General features: G+C 42.2%; 1 protein-coding gene across 18 annotated transcripts in view; it reads right to left on the bottom strand.

The window, feature by feature from the left end:
• The window catches only part of LIMCH1 (LIM and calponin homology domains 1), a 326,042-nt gene that overhangs the window by 164,707 nt on the left and 140,578 nt on the right, over nucleotides 1-20,757 (bottom strand). For all 18 annotated transcript variants that reach the window (XM_013062177.2, XM_013062179.2, XM_013062180.2 and 15 more), the window contains exon 3: nucleotides 5,190-5,259. In XM_013062177.2, coding sequence (XP_012917631.1) covers nucleotides 5,190-5,259 — 70 coding nt within the window. The remainder of the gene's footprint in view (nucleotides 1-5,189; nucleotides 5,260-20,757) is intronic.

Here is a 20,757-nt window from a genome sequence, read left to right as displayed (position 1 = left end):
GCATTTTTCAACGTCTTTGGTATGCCAAGACCTAAATCTGAGGTCTTTGTCTCTGGCAACAGCTCACTGTATCACCAACACCTAAAAAAGAATGCGAGCATCTGCAGGCAGTCACCACGCGGCTGCGTATGTCAGCAATCCTTACAGAAGAAACCCAGACCCGGATCCAGGGTCTTTGCATCCTTGCCAGGAAATCATTTTCAACTACTTTGTTTTAACACCTTCACCCCTGAATTCTTTGCAACCACAGATCAACTCAGGGGCTGAACTACACCTATTCATGCCTTTGTAAATCTACACGTGTTTATAATTTGGGGTTGCTCTGTGAAAACACACTTTTCTATTTATCTTCAAGTCAAGCAGCTGGGCCATCTTAATGGATTCTTCTCAGCACCAGGCCATTAAGACACACAGGCATGGGTTCCAGGCATGAAAACCCTCCTGGCCACACTTCTTAGGTTTCCGTGGCCCCTGCTACTGAGGACTTCTTGATCGCTAGATGGTCAAGGACCTGTCAACCGCCTGACAAGAGTTCAAACCAGACTAGAGGTCTGTGGGTAGCACCTGAGCAGCTGTCTGCTCTTTCCTGACTGTCACAAATAAAAGAGGAAGAAAATGTCATGTGAAAAATGTGCTCACATAAAAGTCTGCCATCTCAGGGGCGCCTGGGTGGCTCAGTGGGTTAAGCCACTGCCTTCGGCTCAGGTCCTGATCTCAGGGTCCTTGGATTGAGCCCCGCATAAGGCTCTCTGCTCAGCAGGGAGCCTGCTTCCCTCTCTCTCTTTCTCTCTCTCTGTCAAATAAATTAAGACTTCATCTCTGCTGACCCAAGATGGTCAAATCTACTGCTTACTCAAGGTTGCCCACCCCAGCCCCTCAAGAAAAGAGAAGTAATGTCTTTTAATTTCCAACTCTTTATATTGCAAATGTTTAAGCCTACAGAAAAGTTGCAAGAACAGTACCATGAAAACTATAGACCCTTTCTCTAGAGCCAACATTTTGCCACATTTTCCTCCCTCTCTTCCTTCCTTTCGGTCTCTCTCTCTCTCACTCTCTCCAGTGTTTGTGTATATAAAATTATACACTGCAGACACAGAATTCTATTTGCTGAACAGTCTTTGACAATATAGTTCTCAGATGCAGGAAGTTCAAGACTGAGAAAATACTATTATCTAATATTCGATCTACATCAAATTCCTCCAGTTGTCCCAAAAATGTCTTTCACAGGTGCTCCTTCTCAATCAAGGATCACGTGTCTTTTGGCATATCACCTTAGTCACCTTTCATCTGTAACCACACTTCTAGCCTTTTGGGGAGGGAAGGTGTCTCCATGGTATGTCCTCTCATACTGGACTTTTCTGATTATTCCCTCAGAGTTGGATTCAGGCCAAATATTTTGGCAGACATTCTATCAAGGTGATGTTGTGACTTCTTAGTGCAATACCAGGACACCTTTCGTTGTTTGTACCCACCATACATATTGGTAACTTTGATCATGGCCAATTAACTGTTTAAAGCTACAATGTCTTAACATAAATATTAAACCATTTACATACCTTCTATTTCAAATTGCTAGCAACAGTTTTTCAAAATCTTACTCCCCAAAGCATATTTCAAAAGTTATCTTTTATCTCTCTAATATATTCCATTTTTCCTAAACTAAGAAATGCTGTTATTCTATGATAAAAGGTCATATGCACCATAACCATTAAAGGCTTCCCAAAGGAAGTGGTTTTTCACTGGGTCTTGATAAATAAATTGGATTGTGTTGAGAATCCAGGGGGAAAGCATTATATTCACATGAGGTATCATGAGCAAAGGCACTGTACATGAGAATAAATAATGTTTGAGGAACTGTGGGTTGACTATAATAATCCAGGCAAGAGAGCAGGCCTACTCTAGGCCTTGTTCAGGGGCCAAGGAGATGCAGACAAGCAGACAGATGGGGGAAAGCTGCCAGATTCTCTGAGAACTGAACTTGGGCAACTATAGGTCTGTGATGCCTTTATTGGCACTGGGAAATCAGTGGGTGGGAGTGGTCATTTAATTCTAATTTGAGTATGTTACTTTGTGGTGCTGGTAGGACATTGAGATGGAGCTGTCCAGTAAACCGAACAAGAGGTCCAGAGTTCAGGAGAAAAAAATGTGGTGAGCAATGATGATTTGGGTCAGTGCTATGAAAAGTGGGAATCATGGAGACAGACAAGAACATGCATACAGAAAGAAATGAGACAACAGATCTGTTGTCTTCTTCAGAAAGAACCTAGAAGAACATTAACAGAATGGGGGGATGGAGGAGAGGAGGGTGGCAGTTTTGTTTCTTGCCAGGAACCCAACTACTGTACGAATTTTTGGCAATGCTGTTTTGAAGGTAATTGTAGGCGAGGAAACACATCTGGCCAGATTTGTAGTATCAGGAATCATTAATGAATGGGTTGCAATTAATTACATTTAGATAAGTATTTTCAGGAGAACTAAGGATAACTCTGCTGTGTGTGTTTCCAACACCATCATGCAATTAACTCAGTTCTGACACTCTGTACCTGGAGATCATGTCAGATCCCACAGATTAAGGGCTCAGTCCTGTGAGACTTGCTCCCCTCCCCACTTCCCGTAACAATCCCAAAGCCAAGTTGTCTCCTGTGTTTCTGACCAATGGGCTATAAATCTGAGGTTTCCATGACCCACTCCTTGGGCTTGGTTAATTTGCTAGAATGGCTCACAGAACTCAGAAAAACATGGACTGATATTTACCAGTTTACTATAAAGGATATTATAAAGGATACAGATGAATAGCCACATGGAAAAGTATGTGACAGGGCAAGACATGTGGGAAAGGGCAGAGAACTTCCACACTTTCTGGGCCTGCCACTCTCCCCAAATCTCCCTGGGTTCACCAACCAGGAAGCTCTCCAGACCCCGCCCTTTTGGTTTTTTATGGAGGCTCCACTGGCCACTGGCATCTGCACTCAACTTCCAGCCTTCTCCCTTCACTGAGGTTTGGGGCTGGGGCTGAAAGTTCCAACCCTCCAATCACCTGGTTGGGTTCCCCGGGCAACCATCCTCCACCCCCCACCTTGGGGCTTTCCAGAAGTCACCTACCTCATTAACATAAAGTCAGGTGTGGTTCAAAGGTTGTGAATAACAAGACACTCCTTCAAACTTTATAGGACTAGCATTATTTCAAGAACCAATGACAAAAGACCAAATAGTACTACAAAGATGTCCCCGTGGCTCTTACTGCTTAAGAAATTCCAAGGGTTTTAGGAGCTCTGTGCTAGACATGGACAAAGACCAAATATATTTCTTATTACAAACAACCACAATAACAAACTGGTAAAAAAAAAAAAAAGATATAGGTGATAAAGAATGAAGATAAGTGAGGAAGTGTTATTCAGAAAAGGGCAAGAAAGAGGAAAAATGATGGAAAGGACAAAGCGGAAAGGAAACTCACACGGAAAGGAGAAGAGGAGAAATAAAAGTCAAGGACAGCAGTGGGAGGAAAGCAACCAGAGCCCCTTGTTTTCTTTAATCAAATTCCTGCCTGCTTTAAAGTGGAGGCAATATGTGAAGAGTAACATTTGATCCATGATAAGAAATGCTATAAAGATCAACGCACGTGTCCTAAACCTGTAATTTTGCTAGAATTATTTATGATTCACATTTGAATTAAAGTTTCAAAACCCTTTTCTCCTTTTCTGGACTCTGGGCTATTGCTTTGGTTTCTGTGGATTTTACTCCCTTGACTTCATGCTGTGCATTTTATTCCTATAACATAAAATCCCAGAGTTCCAAGGTCAGGAAATGCCACAGGCTTGAGGCCAAACAGATATTTGTCAGCATTATTAAGACTGTGACCTTAACATTTGGAAGAAATGGACTTCATAAAAATTCTAAAATAATATATACACACATTACTATATGTAATACATAATACAGATACAGAGATTATTTTATAAAATATTCAAATCCATTTCTTCCAGATTTATCTACTGTCTATCCATCTGTTAACTTACCTGGCTACATGATTCCAACAAATGACACTAGAAAGATTTTTTAAAGAGTAATTACCAGCTTACCTACTGACCAGTATGGGAAATAAAATGCATTCACAGAAATATCAATTCTTATGATTAAAAAAAAAAAATCCACTTCGTTCAACTTGCTGAAACCACAAACCTTATTACCAAAACCCTTATGGTTCACAAACAGAATCTCTTTTTGCGGGGGAAAGGAGGTACCTCTAATTTTAATTAGTCATCCTGATATGGCAAAGAAACTTTCTGACAACCCTCAGTAAGGTCTGTGTAGGAGCCTGCCTAAATTCTTGACATTTTTCTAATTGTTTTCTGCCAAACCACATGCAGAGAAGACGGTCACACTGGAAACAGTCAGTGAGTCCTTACTGGGCCACATACATCCTTAGCATTTTGTGCACACGTGTATGTGTGCACGGTCCTTCCGGAACTAAGCTATATTTGTCTTCTTGATCTTCCACTTTCCCCCTTTTCACCAAAAAGGCAACATCAACTAAATAATTAACATGAGTCGCCAGGAATTATATATCAATGCATTAAAAACTTCAGCTTCTGACCACATGTGACCCCACGCGTTTTGTCTGTCTAAACAGATAGGTTCAGGAGGGCAAGGGCTTTTCTGAGACAAGTCTCCCGATGACATAAGGATCACCTGAGCACCCATTATGTCTTTAGAAGAGATTTGGTCTCCAAATGTGGTATTTAAACACAGGTAGATTTTAAGGCCAAAACCAGCAATTTATGATGGAAGTCCTGCTTGTAAATCATGAAATTCTCTTTCTCTACCTCCCCCCCCTCCCTTTCCTTCCAGGGGAATGCAGTAAAAAATGAAATGAGAAAACCATAATTACAATCACATTCTTCCCCCTGGGGTCAACCTAATTATCAGCCTCTCGCCCCAAAACAAATTAACCTCTTTAAGAATGATGGTCCTTATCACTCATGGGAAGGATACAAACAAAGATTAAGTTGCCATTTAGGCATAACTGCGATCTTTCATTTTTAAGTGACCTCTCAGTTTAATGGATTCAATGTATCCTCATTCAAGTGTAACATATATTGCAGGAGAAAACTGTAATAAATGGCATTGTCATGACCCTTAGGTTAGAGCTAAGGAATATTGGAAAATAAATCTCAATTCTGGATACTCACCAATCCCGCAATGGGGGTAGGCAATCTATTGATCTTTTTAACAAGTCCTGGCTTTATAGCATTCAGCAACCTGTCATGAAAAAGGCAGAATGTCAAGTGAGGCATAAAGCAAGACGGATCACACAAATCACCTTTATCCGGGGCCACGGCTAAATTGCTGAATAGGAAAAGCAGTGAATTTAAAGCGTGTAGTAAATCACAGTAATCGATGAGCCTTCATGCATACAAGTGGAGAGCTTTGCCAGCATCAAGTTTGTCCATAGCAGGTGAAGTTTTAGAACTGAGGAATGCTGGGAAAGAAGGGATGCAGATGGGAAGGTGCACCAAGGGATAGGACACGGATATGAACGGGATGGAGGTCGGGAGGGAACTGTCTAGGACTGGAGCCAGCTATTATTACCACAGACAAGGCCTGTTCCCAATTCTCCTGGCCAAGGCAGGGGTCTCTCCAGGAATGCATTAAGTTCAGAGACCAACATCTGTCTTTGCAAATAATTTGCCAAGACTAATTCCACCTCCAGACCCCTTTGGCTCATTGAGAGTGGCTTGTTAAATGTGGGCGATCTTCACTGAAGAAAGGGAAGAGAATGGTTAGTGAGAAGTTAACCAATCATGGCTTAAAGACTCTAAATAAGGCTTACCACAATTCCCTGGGTACAGAAGATATGTGAGCAAAACATCTTGGGGGTCAAGGTTGAAATCACGTAAAAATGGTAATATAAGCAAAGGAATGTTAAAAAAAAAAAAAAAAACCCAAAAACAAAACTCTAACTCCCTGTCTTGAGGAACTAGTTCCGAGCAAAAAGAAACAAGGAAGGCCATCTGTAAAAGGAAAAAAGGGCTGGCATCAGGGTGATGTAGTGGAATGTTGCATTTGCGAACTAAGTTATTCAGAAAGGAATAATGGAAGGCAGGGAGCTGCAAAAGGGAAGCGTTTATTCCCACATTCAGGAATTAGAGAGGGGAGGCCATCGGGTAACTTATCTCAGGATTGCAGTGTAAAGAGACAACTAAGGGAGGCATTTATCACAACTCGGGGTCCAGCAAACTAGGAACCATGGGCCAAATATGGCCCAGTGCCTGTTTTTGTAAATAAAGTTTTACTGGAGGCCAGCCATAGTCATTCATTTATGTACTATCTACTGCTGCTTCTGTGACAGCAGAGTTGAGTTACTATGACAGAGAACATATGGCCCACAACGCATACAATTTTTACTATTTGGCTCTTTACAGAGTAAGTTTGCCAACTTCTATTGTCATTCACGGAGTCCAGAATGATAGCAAATTTTGAAGAACCTATGCTTGATAGATCTCTACAAATCAGTAACAAAAGAGTCATTGAAACAGGTTGGTAATTAGTCTTGAATTCAGCTTCTGTTTGACTTTGACACACTGTATTCATGAACTGAGAACCATCGGCCCACTGCTCACGATAGCCGGGATCCTGGTTTCGCATCAAGGATCAGTCCGTCTGTTCTGGGTCACTTTCACGGCAATTCCAGCACGCCCCCACCAACAGGCACCGCTCAGAGGAGACACGTGCTTTTCGCCCAGTGACAGCCAAGATGGCACTCTTCTCATGAGCCCACTTCGTTTTATGCAGGAACCTAATGTTTTTTAAAAAGTGCTTCTTTATGACTTATTTTGGAATTACTGGTTTTTCAAGTCGGAAGACAGCTTGTTCTCTCCTCATTTTACAGCTTAGAAAATTGAAGCCTGATGATGATGAATGAGTAACTTCTCCAGAGCTGATGAGTGGCATAATCAGGCCCAGAATCCAAGTTTCCTGGATCAGTACATTCTCGTGTGCAGCGTTAATGTTCCGTATCTCATGCTTTAAAGTAAGCAGATAGATATGATGTCTCCAAAGTGAAGTTTTCAAATATATGAACACCTAGGATATGTTACTTTTTTCACTAGATTTTAACAGTGTCATGTTTAACTGGATTTTAAAACAGTATCTGTGCACAGTATTAGTAATTCAAAAGACCCAAATCTCACCCTTACCCGAGTCCCCCAGGGTCCCAGACTATTCCCTGAAGGTGACCTTAAAGACCTTTCAAAGAAAGTATATAGAGATACATATAATTTTTTTTAAAAGGACAGATGAAGCATAAGTAAACACTGTCCTCCACCTTGTTTTACCACTTACCGACAGTCCTTGGAGGGAGAACAATGTGCCTTGAAGCATATGCCTTATGGATACATGTGGACCTACATCCTTTTTTACCACAGACTGGATGTGCAGCTGGCAGGGGACTGAAAGCACTGGCTCTGGAGTCCAACTGATCGAATCCAAAGCCCAGCTCTGCCATTCCCTGGGACTATTACTTAGGGCAAGTCCCTTAACTTCAGCCTTGACTGTAATATAGAAATACAATAGTACCAATTGCACAAGGGTCACTGAGTCTTAAATGGGACAAAATACGTAAGGAGTTAGCACGGAGACTGGTGCATAGTAAGGTCTCTATCAATGTTTCTCTACATTTGTCTTAAGCATTTTTTTATACTCATTCAATTCATTGCATTTTAGATCAACTACTTACTCTAATACTTTTTAATATTCTAATGAAATAAAATACCACTGCTACCAGATCCTCAAGCTTTGTTGCTAATTAGCCAAAGCAGAAAGAATAACAAATACCCTATTAAAGAATTTATAAACTGAAAATCCTCCTTTAAAAGGCATCTTTGGGGGCGCCTGGGTGGCTCAGTGGGTTAAAGCCTCTGCCTTCAGCTCAGGTCATGATCTCAGGGTCCTGGGATCAAGCCCCAAGTCTGGCTCCCTGCTGAGCAGGGAGCCTGCTTCCCTTCCTCTCTCTGCCTGCCTCTCTGCCTACTTGTGATCTCTGTCAAATAAATAAGCAAATCTCTAAAAGGCACCTTTGTATTAATAAGCTTAGTAGTAATGCACCATCAACTCCTCTTTTAGTCAGGTTCAGATTTTTTTAATAGACTTTATTATAGCTGTCCTTTCCCAAATTATATGGCAGAAATCTTTCCTGTCACAAGATGTTCTTCAAAAACAACTATGAGATGCTGGACCTTAACCACAAAAGAGCCACACACACATACACACACACACAAAAAAAAACACAAAACAAACAAATAAACAAACAAACGAAAAACTCTGACAAATGTTTAGCCACAGATTAAAAAATAAAAAGCCAAAGTGCTCTTAAATAATTGGAATGCTTTCAAGATCAAGGCAGCTGTGTTTTGGGGTTTGTTTTTTGTTTTTTGTTTTTTTGTATAAACATTGCTCTAGTCCAGTTACGCAGTTTACAGTACACAACAATAAAAGATTACACAGAATTGACATTGCAGGAGTGCCCAACACCTGCCTGTCTTGTATTTTGCATTAAACTGAGGAGGTTTCTTGCACACATTAGGAGACAGATGAGAAGTTCAAAAAATACAGCGATGGGTAACAGTCAAGGATATTCACCTGCAATTTTACTAACAACCCCTATCGCCTACCTATGTAAATTAAATATAAATATTTTCAATAAATAGCTCTTGACGACAGGCTTTAAAGCGATGATTATGGGGCGCCAGGGTGGCTCAGTGGGTTAAAGCCTCTGCCTTCAGCTCAGGTCATGATCTCAGGGTCCTGGGATCGAGCCCCACATGAAATTCTCTGCTCAGCAGGGAGCCTGCTTCCCTCTCTCTCTGCCTGCCTCTCTGCCTCCTTGTGATTTCTGTCAAATAAATAAATAAAATCTTTAAAAAAAAAAGCAATGATTATATTTATATTCATGAACCCTCTGAGATCTACTGTGTCCAACTATCCTGTCCTGTAGAGACAGGTCATGTATTCATTCCACCATTTTTATAGAAGAAAAGACAGTCCCAGACAGATGGGAAGACCTCCCTCAGAGACATGCACAGCTGCTTCGCACCACAGCCAAGACAGCCTTCATGTCTTAGGCCAGTCATTTTATATGGAAACTCTGTGTTTTAGAAAGTCCTGCTTCAGTATGTGCATCAAAGTACAACTCGAGGGTGCCTGGGTGGCTCAGTGGGTTAAGCCGCTGCCTTCAGCTCAGGTCATGATCTCAGGGTCCTGGGATCGAGTCCCGCATCGGGCTCTCTCCTCAGCAGGGAGCCTGCTTCCTCCTCTCTCTCTCTCTGCCTGCCTCTCCGCCTACTTGTGATCTCTCTCTGTCAAATAAATAAATAAAATCTTTAAAAAAAAAAAAAAAAAAAAAAAAAAAAGTACAACTCGACACTCACACATACACAAAGAACAAACCTTTTACACTTAATGAAGAGGAAGGTGTAGTAAATTTGGAATAAGTAATCTAGGTTTTAAGAGCTAAACTCTACACTCATTAGCCACAGGCCACTTACAAGTCCCTTGAGCAGAGTGTCAGTTTTCCCTTAATGGGGATTTTGAAAACCTCACCTTCCATCCAGGACTGTGGTGAAGAGCCAATGGGACAATGTGCATTGTAAGCGTTTGGTAAATGGAAATTTATCTACTCATACCCATGTGGTCCTCTACGCACACCCTTTTTTGCTAAGTAAGTTCAGGTCATTTTATTTTTATTTTTAAATTTTTTTAAAGATTGATTTTATTTATTTATTTATTTATTTATTTATTTATTTGACAGACAGAAATCACAAGTAGGAAGAGAGGCAGGCAGAAGGGATGGGGGGAAGCAGGCTCCCTGCTGAGCAGAGATTCCCAATGTGGGGCTCAATCCCAGGACCCACACTGGGATCATGACCTGAGCCGAAGGCAGAGGCTTTAACCCACTGAGTCACCCAGGTACCCCAGTTCAGGTCATTTTAGTTTCAAGTTTTCCATTAGCTAGCTGGCGAAGATGAAGGTAAGTATTTCTTATTTTCTTTTTCTGGCCACCTTGGACAAAAATCTCACATGAATGAATCAAGTCAGCAAATGTGTATAGCTTGCCTAAATCTACGTGTGATAAGAAATGACTAGAAACAGGAAGACAAGTCATGATCTGGGATAATCCTCAATTAGGAAAAAGTTAATGACATTAAAGGCAAGCACAAATACATGTGCTTCTTATATGACAGAAATTAAATGGTGTCTACTAAACTCATATTCTAAATATGAAACACACCGTGACCTGTATCAAGGAAGGCTATTCCATATGTTCCTTCACATACTCAACAAATATTTATGGAGCATGACGTGCTGGCCTGAAGCTGGGGACAGGGACACAAAGGAAGACACGATAGACCCCAGGTTGCTCCCTCATGGCGAATGCTCACTAACAGATTTAAAACCCACAGGAAGACACGAACTGTGCACATCTGTGGTTCATTGTCACACCACGTAGTGCACGCGCCATCCTGAGTTTCTGAGAAATTGAATTAAAGACATGCGCAGTACGAGTTCTATTGAATACAGTTCTTAAAAGATTAAAGATTTGATTCCTTAAATAAACAATTATTGAGACAGCTAGGTAATGGGACTGATGTTCTGATTAGACCACAGGCTGCATTCATGACCTCTCTGTTAATACTTAATATCCAACCGTTGGGAACCTCTCAACCATTGTTTAATGGTCATAAACCAGAAATGAAGAAATCTGTCTCTATCTGTGACTAAAAAGAAAAATCTCAAATATCTATTCTGTGATGGAGAGTTTCTCTATTCTGGGATGGTTCATTCTGATTCTTCCAGCCACTAAGATAATGGTTCTGCAAGGGTCCCAACACCGAGAATACAGGTACAAAGGTCACATTACAAGACCATCCAGACATCAGGAACTAAACCAATGAGAAGTCTGCCATTGAACTGTGACATAAACATTAAAGGCAAAATTTTAAAAGGATTGTAAAGTTCAGCTTACTCTACAAGTCGTTCAATTCATGAATTCAAATCTCATAATGATCCTAGGGTTTAGGGGAGACCAGAGGAGATATCTGGACCTTGCACACAGGGTTGGGAAGTTCATGTTTAATCTCATGGGAAATCAGTTTATTCTTTACAAGAGATTACATCACCGCCTCATTACCTTGGTTTGTACAGCTGCGATAGGCAGCTATGATCACAAAATTACCTACTCTGTGTCCCTTCTAATTTGGTTCCATAGTATTTTTCTACGTGGTTTCCTTGATCACTTTCTGGGTTTTTTCGACCATGTACCCTGAATGAAGGTATATGCACTTTCATTTAATCTAACATGGCAACTGTTTTTGAACCAAAGCATGAGATCAATTTAACCCTGATCATAAATCTGTTACAGATGTCATTTTTAGAGATTTCTTTATAGAGTTGCCTCAGCAAAAGGACGAACGTTAGTAAGCCCTCTGGGGTCAAGAAAAATGGACTAAAATGTAGGGGAAAGTGAAACCTGAACCAAACAAGAATTTATATAAACGAAACGGTGATGGAATGAAAACTGCCATCATTAACATCCACCAAATCTTTGAGGGTTGCTGCTATGCATTATATAGAATGTGGATTATCCAGAACATTTATGCCACCTGCCTTGAACATACTCAAAGAAGAGATCATAAGAGCTTTACAAGGCCTTTGTCTTGGAATTCCAAGAAGTTGGGACTGACTATGAATTATTCTGATACAGCTCCTGTGACAGAGATCACCGACCAAATCCATCTCCTCTCCCTCCTAAGCACACATTTCCACCCGGGCTACATTTTCCACCCTCTTTGCAATTTTTTGTAGCCCTGTAACAGAGTTCTGGTCAATCGGGTGTAGGCAGAATAGTATATTCTCACACCCAGGCCTGACCCTAAAACTTCTCCCAAGTAACTCTCCCTTTTCCCTCTTCTTCCCCATTTATGGGTTAGATGTTCACATGAAGAAAGACCAGAGAGAGAAGACATGTGTTAAGGATAGAGTCTCTATCATCTCAGATCCTTGAACCACTGCCTGAAGCAAAGTCACCTCCACTCTTTCCTGCTGTCAAAACTGAGCTACACAAGAGTGAGAAGTACATTTCCATTGAGTACATTTCCATCACTGAGATTAAGGCACCCAGCATTACCTTAACTATCATAGACCTCCAGAAGATCCTCTTCCAGTAAAGCGGGACCCCACTTTGCCCAAACCGCACCCAAGAAAATCCTGTCCTAAAATGCAAAATCACACACCTGGACACACCCTTTCCCCTGGGGCTCACTGGGAGGGCAGCTGGAAGGGACTAGCTAAACTTGGAGGCACTGCAGGCAAACAGACCCATTTTTACTTTCCCGCATCTGCTAGGGAAAAACTCTTCTTCCATATCACTCTTGTTCTCGATGCTAAAACACTAACCCTAATGAACTACTCTGTAGACATGGAAGAGAACCTCCTGAATTATCTGAGTATCTTGGATTCCTTTTGATTCATTTTCAGCCTCTCTCACAGCCCAACCTTTGCATGGCCCTTCTGCTGTTTGGAAATTATGGGGTTTGGGGGACTAGAAGAGACTGAAAACCAATAAATCAATCTAGATAAGAAAACTGCCACCAGGCACACATCTGAAGTCAGAGTTTGCAAGTGGTAGTTAGGATTATAAACTCGAGTTTCTTAAATCTGGGAAAAGGGCTTTCCTGTGATGGTCTGTTTTCTGCACTTCAATAAATTATCTCCAGCTACCAGTCTTGGCCACCTAAATCAATCTGCCCACCACCCCCAGACTCACCCGCCCCCCTTTTAAATTGTGGCCTTGGCCGAGCTGCTTCCCTCTCTCAGTGATTTCTGGGTTTCCAAGTGCCCACAGGATGTCCCTCCAAATGCCTTCACCTTGTAATGGGAGCTCCTTGCCCCTGACACTGTTTTCCCCCAACTCAAGATCCTCCCTGATTTTATCAGGTCTAAGTTTAAGATGACATTTATGATCAATGAACTGTGAAGGCTGGCACTACATGAACAGAATTTAGTGTAACCAAATAAAAATGGAGACAAAAGTTACCCTGACACAGGCAATGATATATGTAATCATGAGTGTGCTATGTAGTAATTATGGATAAATGATAGTAATTAGTATTTCTTTTGCATAATGAAAACCCGGTATTGCTAGGTTTACTGTCAGGAGGGTGGAAAGAAAACCGGGAATGTGAAATTGCTGTGATTTTTCTCTGAAAGCTTCCAGAGCCAGAATTTGAGTAGGATAAACAGCCAGCCCTCGATCTCCACACTTCTTCAGAAGGAAGGGCTCAGAACCAAGAGTTATGGGTTTGGCACTCAAAATTCCAAGAGGAACAGTAACCTCTGGAGACAAAAAAGACCTGGGCTCAAGGGGCACCTGGGAGGCTCAGTCGTTAAGTGTCTGCCTTTGGTTCAGGGCATGATCCTGGGGTTCTGGGATCAAGTCCCCTATTGGGCTCCCTCCTCAGCAGGAAGCCTGCTTTTCCCTCTCCCACTCCCCCTGCTTATGTTCCCTCTCTCGCTGGGCTTCTGTCAAATAAATAAAATCTTTTAAAAAAGGAAAGAAATTGATTTAAAAAAAAAAAAGGACATGGGCTCAAATCCCAACTCTGCAACTCACTAGGCAAGCTATTTAAGTATTCAGCATCTATGAGCCTCAACTTGCTCCTCTGTAAAATGGGGACAATAGTACCTATTAGCCATGGCCTGAGAGTGTGAAATAATACGTGTAATATATTTGGCACAGGCCTTGTGTATAGTTGACACTCGATAAATGGCAGTTGCTATTACCATCTCCAAGCAGGTTTTGACCCCAGCCCTCCGCATAGGTGGAAATTTGATATGTCCATCATTGCTCACCTCTCCTCCCAAGCATCCTGCCTCTGGTCAAAGGGAGGCTGGGAGTTGGGAGACATGAAAGGATAGAAGGGAAGGAATGAGCTAATGTTAGTCCCTTTGGAGGGCAGGACTACATGGGCGTAGTCTCCAGAGCCGGGGATGGGGAGGAAGGAGGGGAGGATGCCGACAAATGAAAGGCAGTAAGAAGCTCCAGGGACAAGCCCAACTATATTGTAGCTGTGCCCACAGCTGCCTCTGGCCCTGTTTCTCTGCCAAGTTCAGGACATCCTTTAACTCTTGCTCCTGTCTCCCCACCCCATCGTGCCACCCCAAGAGTTTTGCGGAAAAGCCAAGAGCTGAAGATGCCCTTTACCGTCCAAGAAAGCGGAAGTCAGCTCCTAATATGACTAGTTAGAATTCTGAATCAATTTCCTATTCATTCCACATACCGTTATCAAGTTCTTACCCCACACACCAGGGGCTGCGCTAAGGCCAGACAACCTCAGGGGCTGGGTTCTCCAGTGGGACTGTCACGACTTCAATCGTGGTATGGGTTACAGAAGACTATGAAGAATACTAGTTCTATAGGGAAACTCCCAGGTTCTAAATGGTGACTTGGAAGAGAACTTTGGGAACACGGGCCATATGTTGCAGTTGTAAACTAAGGATGGACACAGCAAGACAAGTGTAGGAAACATCTCTGCTTCTTGGGAACACAAATTCAAATATTTGTGTTTGGTGCACAGCAGAGAGTCATCAACGTCGCCACTGTTAGCAGCTGTAATTTCCTAAAAAACAAACACAACCCCTCTGCTCCTTTGTGCAGAGACCATATTGGCTGCCTATTCCTTGCTGGATGTTCCTGGAACTCCTTAACATGCTATCCCAGGTCTTCTGAAAATTGACCTGATACCTCCCCTTCATCTCCAGTCTGTCCCATCTTGAACTTGTCCTAGTCTCTGGCAACAATTTCTCCCCTCAGTATTCAAAGCCCCTTCAGCTGCTGAGCATTTCAAGTGCTTGCTCTTCCCTCTGTCTGACGTGCCATCATCACAAGCCTCCCCCCAACTCTTTGTGGCCTGGCAAACTCATACTCATCCTTGAAGATACAGCTTAAATGTTATCTCTCCTTCAACCATTTCCTAGGTAGAGATTATGTCTCCCACCTCTGGATCCCAACACTCTTTGGCTTCCTTTCCTATCACACATCACAGAAATTGTCCAATCTTCCCATCAGGCAAAGGGTTATTTCCCTCTGCAGCCCCATCTCTACTGTGAGGGCTGGTCGTTGGGAGGGCTTCAATCTGTGTTTGCTGAGTGACGTGATAATGAAACGAGCAACAGTAGCAAAGTACTGGGAAACCCAAAATACCAGTTTTGAAACTACAATGGACTTCAGGGACATGGATAATTTGCAATGTTTCTTGTTGTTGTTAATCACATCTGAACCAGTTTTTCAGCACCAAGACCAGAGGTGGGTTCCAGCAATCCTACTGTACATCTGACAGGCTTGTAGTTCATTCCCACCAATCACCACTACTTGATTCATTTGCTGTTGGTCTGTGGGTTGGGAGGAAAGTGACAGGAGTCACCCTGTTCCTCTTTAAAGGATAGTGGGAGCTGGTAGGCCCCAAAGGAAACAGTAAAGTCTCTGGGTTCTTCTTTTTGATGTACCACAGGACACACCATGGGAAGGGTGCAGGGGGAGGGGACCGCGTTCACTTCCCCTCAGGCAACCCACATTTTACTTTGCTGTGGGTGCAACAGAAATATAAAATGCAGTCTTCTTCAGAGGAATGGAGAACGTGTTCTGGAAGTCAGAGGCAATGGCTGGGGAATCAGACTACAAGCAAAGCCTTTTCATGTTATAGAAAAGGAGCTTTAAGCGAAGAAAAACTATGCAGTATTTTAGCAACAGAGTTTCCTCATTTCTATGACCTTTCTATGTCTAAGGTCACGATGCTGATGTTAATTAATGTGAATAATTAATATGATTTTTTATTTTCATTTTGAAGTTTTCTTTACATCTTTTTGGAAGTAGACAGAACATTAACATAATCAATTGACAGGGCATTATCTTCAGTAAAATTCTAAAATATTAGCAGCACATTACAATATGATATTAATACATCTAGAAATGCACTAAATGACATTTGGAATGAGTCCTCTAGAAAGCACTGGAACCATCTAGAAGCAAAACTTCTAAATTGCATTTTGAGCATGTACACAAGCATGTATTGTGTGTGTGTGTGTGTGTGTGTGTGTTAATAGCTTGAGATACAACTCACTCACTGAAAGTATAGAATCCAATTTTTTTGTACATTCACAGGATCAGGCAACCAGCTCCACCAACTAATTTTAACTTTCCTTCCACCTGAAAGAAGCCCCATACTATTAGCTTTAACCCCCCATCCCACTCACACACAACCCCCAGCCCTAGGCAACCACTAATGTACTTTCTGTCCCTATAGATTTGCCTATTCTGTGCATTTCCAGTCAACAGGACCATAGAAAATGTGATCTTTGCGACTGGTTTCTTTCATTTAGCATAATGGCTTGGTTGGTTCATCCACGTTGTAACATGCATATGAACTGGTACAATTCCTTTTTATGGCCAAATAATATCGCATTCTATGGCTACACCATATCCTTTCATCAGTTGATGGGCATTTGGGTTGTTTCCAAAATTTGGCTATTATGAATGATGTTGTCACAAACATTTGTGCATACGTTTTTGTCCAGATACACATTTTCCTTTCTCTTGGATATGTACCTAGAAGTGTAACTGCTGGGTCTTATGATAACTCAATGTCTAACCTTCTGAGGAACTATCAAATTCTTTAGCACAGTGAATGTCCCATTTCACATTCCCACCAGCAGTATGCGAAGTTTCCAGGTCCTCCACATCCATACCGGGTTTTTTGCCTTCTTTTTTCAATTTGCCATTCCAGTGGGTGTGCAGAGCTATCTGGTCATTTTGATTTGCATTTTTCTAAAGATTAATGATGCTGAACATCTTTCCATGTGTGTATTATCCATTTTTATATCTTTTTTAGAGAAATACCTGTGTAGATATCTTTGCCCATTTTTTATTAGATTATTTATTCTTTGATTATTGAGTTCTTTATATATTCTAGACACAAGTCCCTTCTCGGACATATGATTTGCAAGTATCATCATATTTTCTCCCATTCTGTGGGTTGGGAGGTGGTATTATTTGCAGGACAAAAGCTTTTAACTTTGACGTAGTCCCATTTATCTATTTTTTTCTCTTATCATTTGTACTTTTGATATCATACCCAGGAAAACACTGCCAACATGATTTTTAGATTACTCCTCCTTCTTCCCATGTTTTTTCGCCAAAATGCTATATGACATTCCTGCCACATGCAAGCATCATTAGGCAGAGAAAGATGGGTGAGTCACAGTCACTACACCAAGAACTCAAAAATAGAAAGTTAAAACATACAATCTCATGAGTAGTGCCCTGTGTGAAACAAATGACTTGCTCTCAGCACAGTCAAAATATACTTTTCAAATCAGAAACAAGAGAGAGTGCACCTGAAACCAGGGCTGTCGTCTCCATGCCGGGACATATGGTTGTCAGCCCTGTGGGTGCTAAGAGGAGTAGGGAAGCCTGAACTCAGGCTGTCATGAGGGTCATATTTTAGTGGAGGAAATGGTACCCAATGTATGGGTTTGGGATTTAGGGAGACGAAAATGGATAGGAAGTGGGCCCCAAGGTGGCTGGAATGGCATGCACCAAAGTCACAGGGGCAGGGAAGCACAAAGAAGATTGTTAAATACAAAAATCATTCTCTGTGGCCAGTGCAAAGGATGGTAAAGATAAGCCAAACAGAAACACTGCACCCAGACAGTGAGGGACACTGGGTTCCAGGCAAAGGAACTTGAATCACGTCCTGTTCTGTGGGAAGGGCACCAGGCATGTGGGAATGTTAGCCTCACAGCGAAGTCTATAGTAGGGTAAGGAAAAGCAGAGCTAGAGCTAATCACTCAGCCATTCTATTTGTCTTGTCGTTCATTCTTTCTTCTCCTTAATATAAGAGGGAAGTTGCTTTCTGCATAGTTAACTTTAAAAATAAATCATTTCTAAACTGGGTCCTTGGTGGGCTATTTAAAAGGTCCTCTTCTGTGGGTTACGAAGGAAACATTTAGAATGGCATGCTTGATGCAGGAATTTTGCAAACTTCATTGTGGGAAATTAGCCCACCCAGCCTGACAGCCCAGGAGAGACCACCAAAAGAAAAAAAAAAAAAAAAGGATTATTAAGGAAATACAATTAGGGAGCTACTAAACCCTCTCAAATACAAGCAAAGCCTAATCCAGCATGGAACCCCACAGACAGGCAATGAGATAGTCCAGTTTCTCCTCTACCACACAAGCAGCCCATATTTAAAACTCTTGTTATATGTTTTTTTAGTCAATCGATTATTCCAATGAATGTGTCATAAATTTGTTCAGGAGTAAGAAGATTAAGCCTGTGATTTAAGTGAGAGAAGTTGAGTATGTTTTTTTAAAACAGACGGCTCCAGGGTGAAAGAAATCACTACATTTTGTGGGGAGCGGTTCCTGAAAGAGAATTATGCTAAATTAAGTTTCAAACACAGTTTTTTGGAAGTCTCAAAACAAAGACCCAAGTCTAGGCCATGTAAAACTATGTATTAGGAAAAAAAAGAAGTTGGGGCATCTGGGTGGCTCAGACAGTTAAATGTCTGCCTTCAGCTCAGGTCATGATCTGAGGGTCTTGGGACTGAGCCCTGAGGTGGGGGGGGGGCGCTCCCTGTTATTAAAGAAATATCTTTTTAAAAAAGAAAAAAGATGTTATGACCAGGATTATATAATTTTTTCAGGGACAAAATATTTGCCAAGATGGATAACCTTGAGAATGTTTCAAATGCACACAAGACCCCTGCACCCACCCAGGAAACAGTTTGAATGGGGATAGTAACACTCCCCATGCACACTGTGCTGAGTCTCCCTTTTGAGTAGGAACACCAAGGGCTGTCTATTTGATGAGAATTCAAGAAGAAAAAAAGACAACACTGGGAGTCCATTCTGCACTTCTTGAATCCTACAAATTCTTCCTCCATGTTCTGCATCTGTTTTCATCTTTCCTAACAGAAGGCTCTTGGGACAACTCAGTCCTTGCCCAAGTTCCCACCTAAGCCAGGCCAATTGTTCGAACAAAAAAGAGCAGCTTTTCACTGGAGAACTTAAAAAAAAAAAAAAAAAAAAAGAGTGGGTTGAAATGTCCTTACTTGAACTTAAAAGCTTAATGAGACTTGGTGCCAAAGAGCGGGAGACGAGCCAAGTCTGTGAAGCCAACTGTGATATGGCCGAAAGACAAAGGAGAACCCTACACAGAAGGCCTATCAAATTCTTACCAGCCTGCTAAGGCCAAAATCAGTAAGGGCGAAAGGACCCAAGTTTGCTGAGATTCAAGTGAGTGTCTGGGTTAGAGAAAGAGCTCCAGACAAAGAGTTCGAAGACACACTGTGCTCTACCAGCCCCGTCTCCATCTGGTCCTTACAAAGGAAGGTGGGAAGAGATGACCCAGGCTGCTCACCTACCAGGGTCACGCTGAGGATTAAGTAAGGGAGGGGTTTGTAGATACTGAACAAAACAGTGGTGATTAGAAGGCAGCAGTCTGAGGTTGCCAGCAACTGGGTGGACCATACATCCCCGTTTGCTGAGGACCGTCTAGATTTCACTTGTTGTTTTAGTGTCGCAGCTGGTTTAAAAAACCCCTTTCACTCTCAAAACTATCTTGACTGACTGACAAACTACACGGTCACTCTACAAAGGAGCCATTGGTCCAGACTAATCCCTTTTCTTTTTTAATAGTTGAGGAAAATACTGCGTGTGCAGCTGACATTAGATAAGGTCTTTACCAAGAGCCCGTTGAAACAATGCAACAGAATGAGCCAGACTCACAACAATTTGGTTGACTCAGGACTGGTGGTCTGGCCTTTCCCAGAGATGACTATTAATTGAAAAAGCTCTCCAGTGCCTTCCACGACCAGTGAGGCAGGCCTTTTCTGAAGCCTTGTGCGAGCTGAGCTCTCCTAGGGCCATGTCCTATAGGTGACCACCAGCTTCTTAAGTCTTCTTAGTGCCCTTGGTTTCCAAGGCACCACATTTCCTTGGGTTTCCTCTCATCTGATACCCCTTTGTGAGCTTCTATTTCTCTTACCCCTGACCCAGTGGGGAGGCTTCCTCAAACTGAGACCATGCTCTGCTGTTCTTCCTTGATGTGCTCTTTTCCTCAGAGACTCTGTCATCTATCACAGCTTGGCCTTGATGTCCAATAATGGCTGGCGATTCATATTTGAAAAAGCTAAATCTACTGCCTCACCTCTAAGCCCCAGACTCTGTCCCTAGCAGTCTATAGGATGGCCCCTGGGTGGGCTATTTCCCAAACTCACCCTGCCCAAACTGAAATTATGACCTGTCCCAAAAAGTAGAGGCTCCTCTTCTGTGTGCACCAGAAACCTGACTCTGCTAGCCATCAACAACAGAAGCACTGAAGTTATTTTGTAGCCCTTTCTTTCACTTATCAATATCCTCTACCCTACCAAGTCCTACATATTTCTTCAGAATTCTTCTTACTTCTATTGCTCTGGAGGTCAAACCCAAAAATCTTTCCATGACTTCCAAGGCCCTGAGCAATCTTGCCCCTGCCTCCTCCTCCTCTCCATCCACGCTCATCTCACACCTTCAACCCCTCTCCTTTGACCATGAGTCCCCTTGTAATTCCTTCAATGCACCGAGCTTCCGTCTTAGGGACCTCAGACATATCATCCTTCCAGTCTAGATATGCTTCCTCCCTTACTTCCATCCCCCTTCCCTCTT

Source organism: Mustela putorius, unplaced genomic scaffold, assembly GCF_011764305.1.
Source record: "Mustela putorius furo isolate JIRA1106 unplaced genomic scaffold, ASM1176430v1.1 tig00000083_pilon_pilon_pilon, whole genome shotgun sequence".
Taxonomy (NCBI): domain Eukaryota; kingdom Metazoa; phylum Chordata; class Mammalia; order Carnivora; family Mustelidae; genus Mustela; species Mustela putorius.
This window is presented reverse-complemented; position numbering and strand designations above follow the sequence as displayed.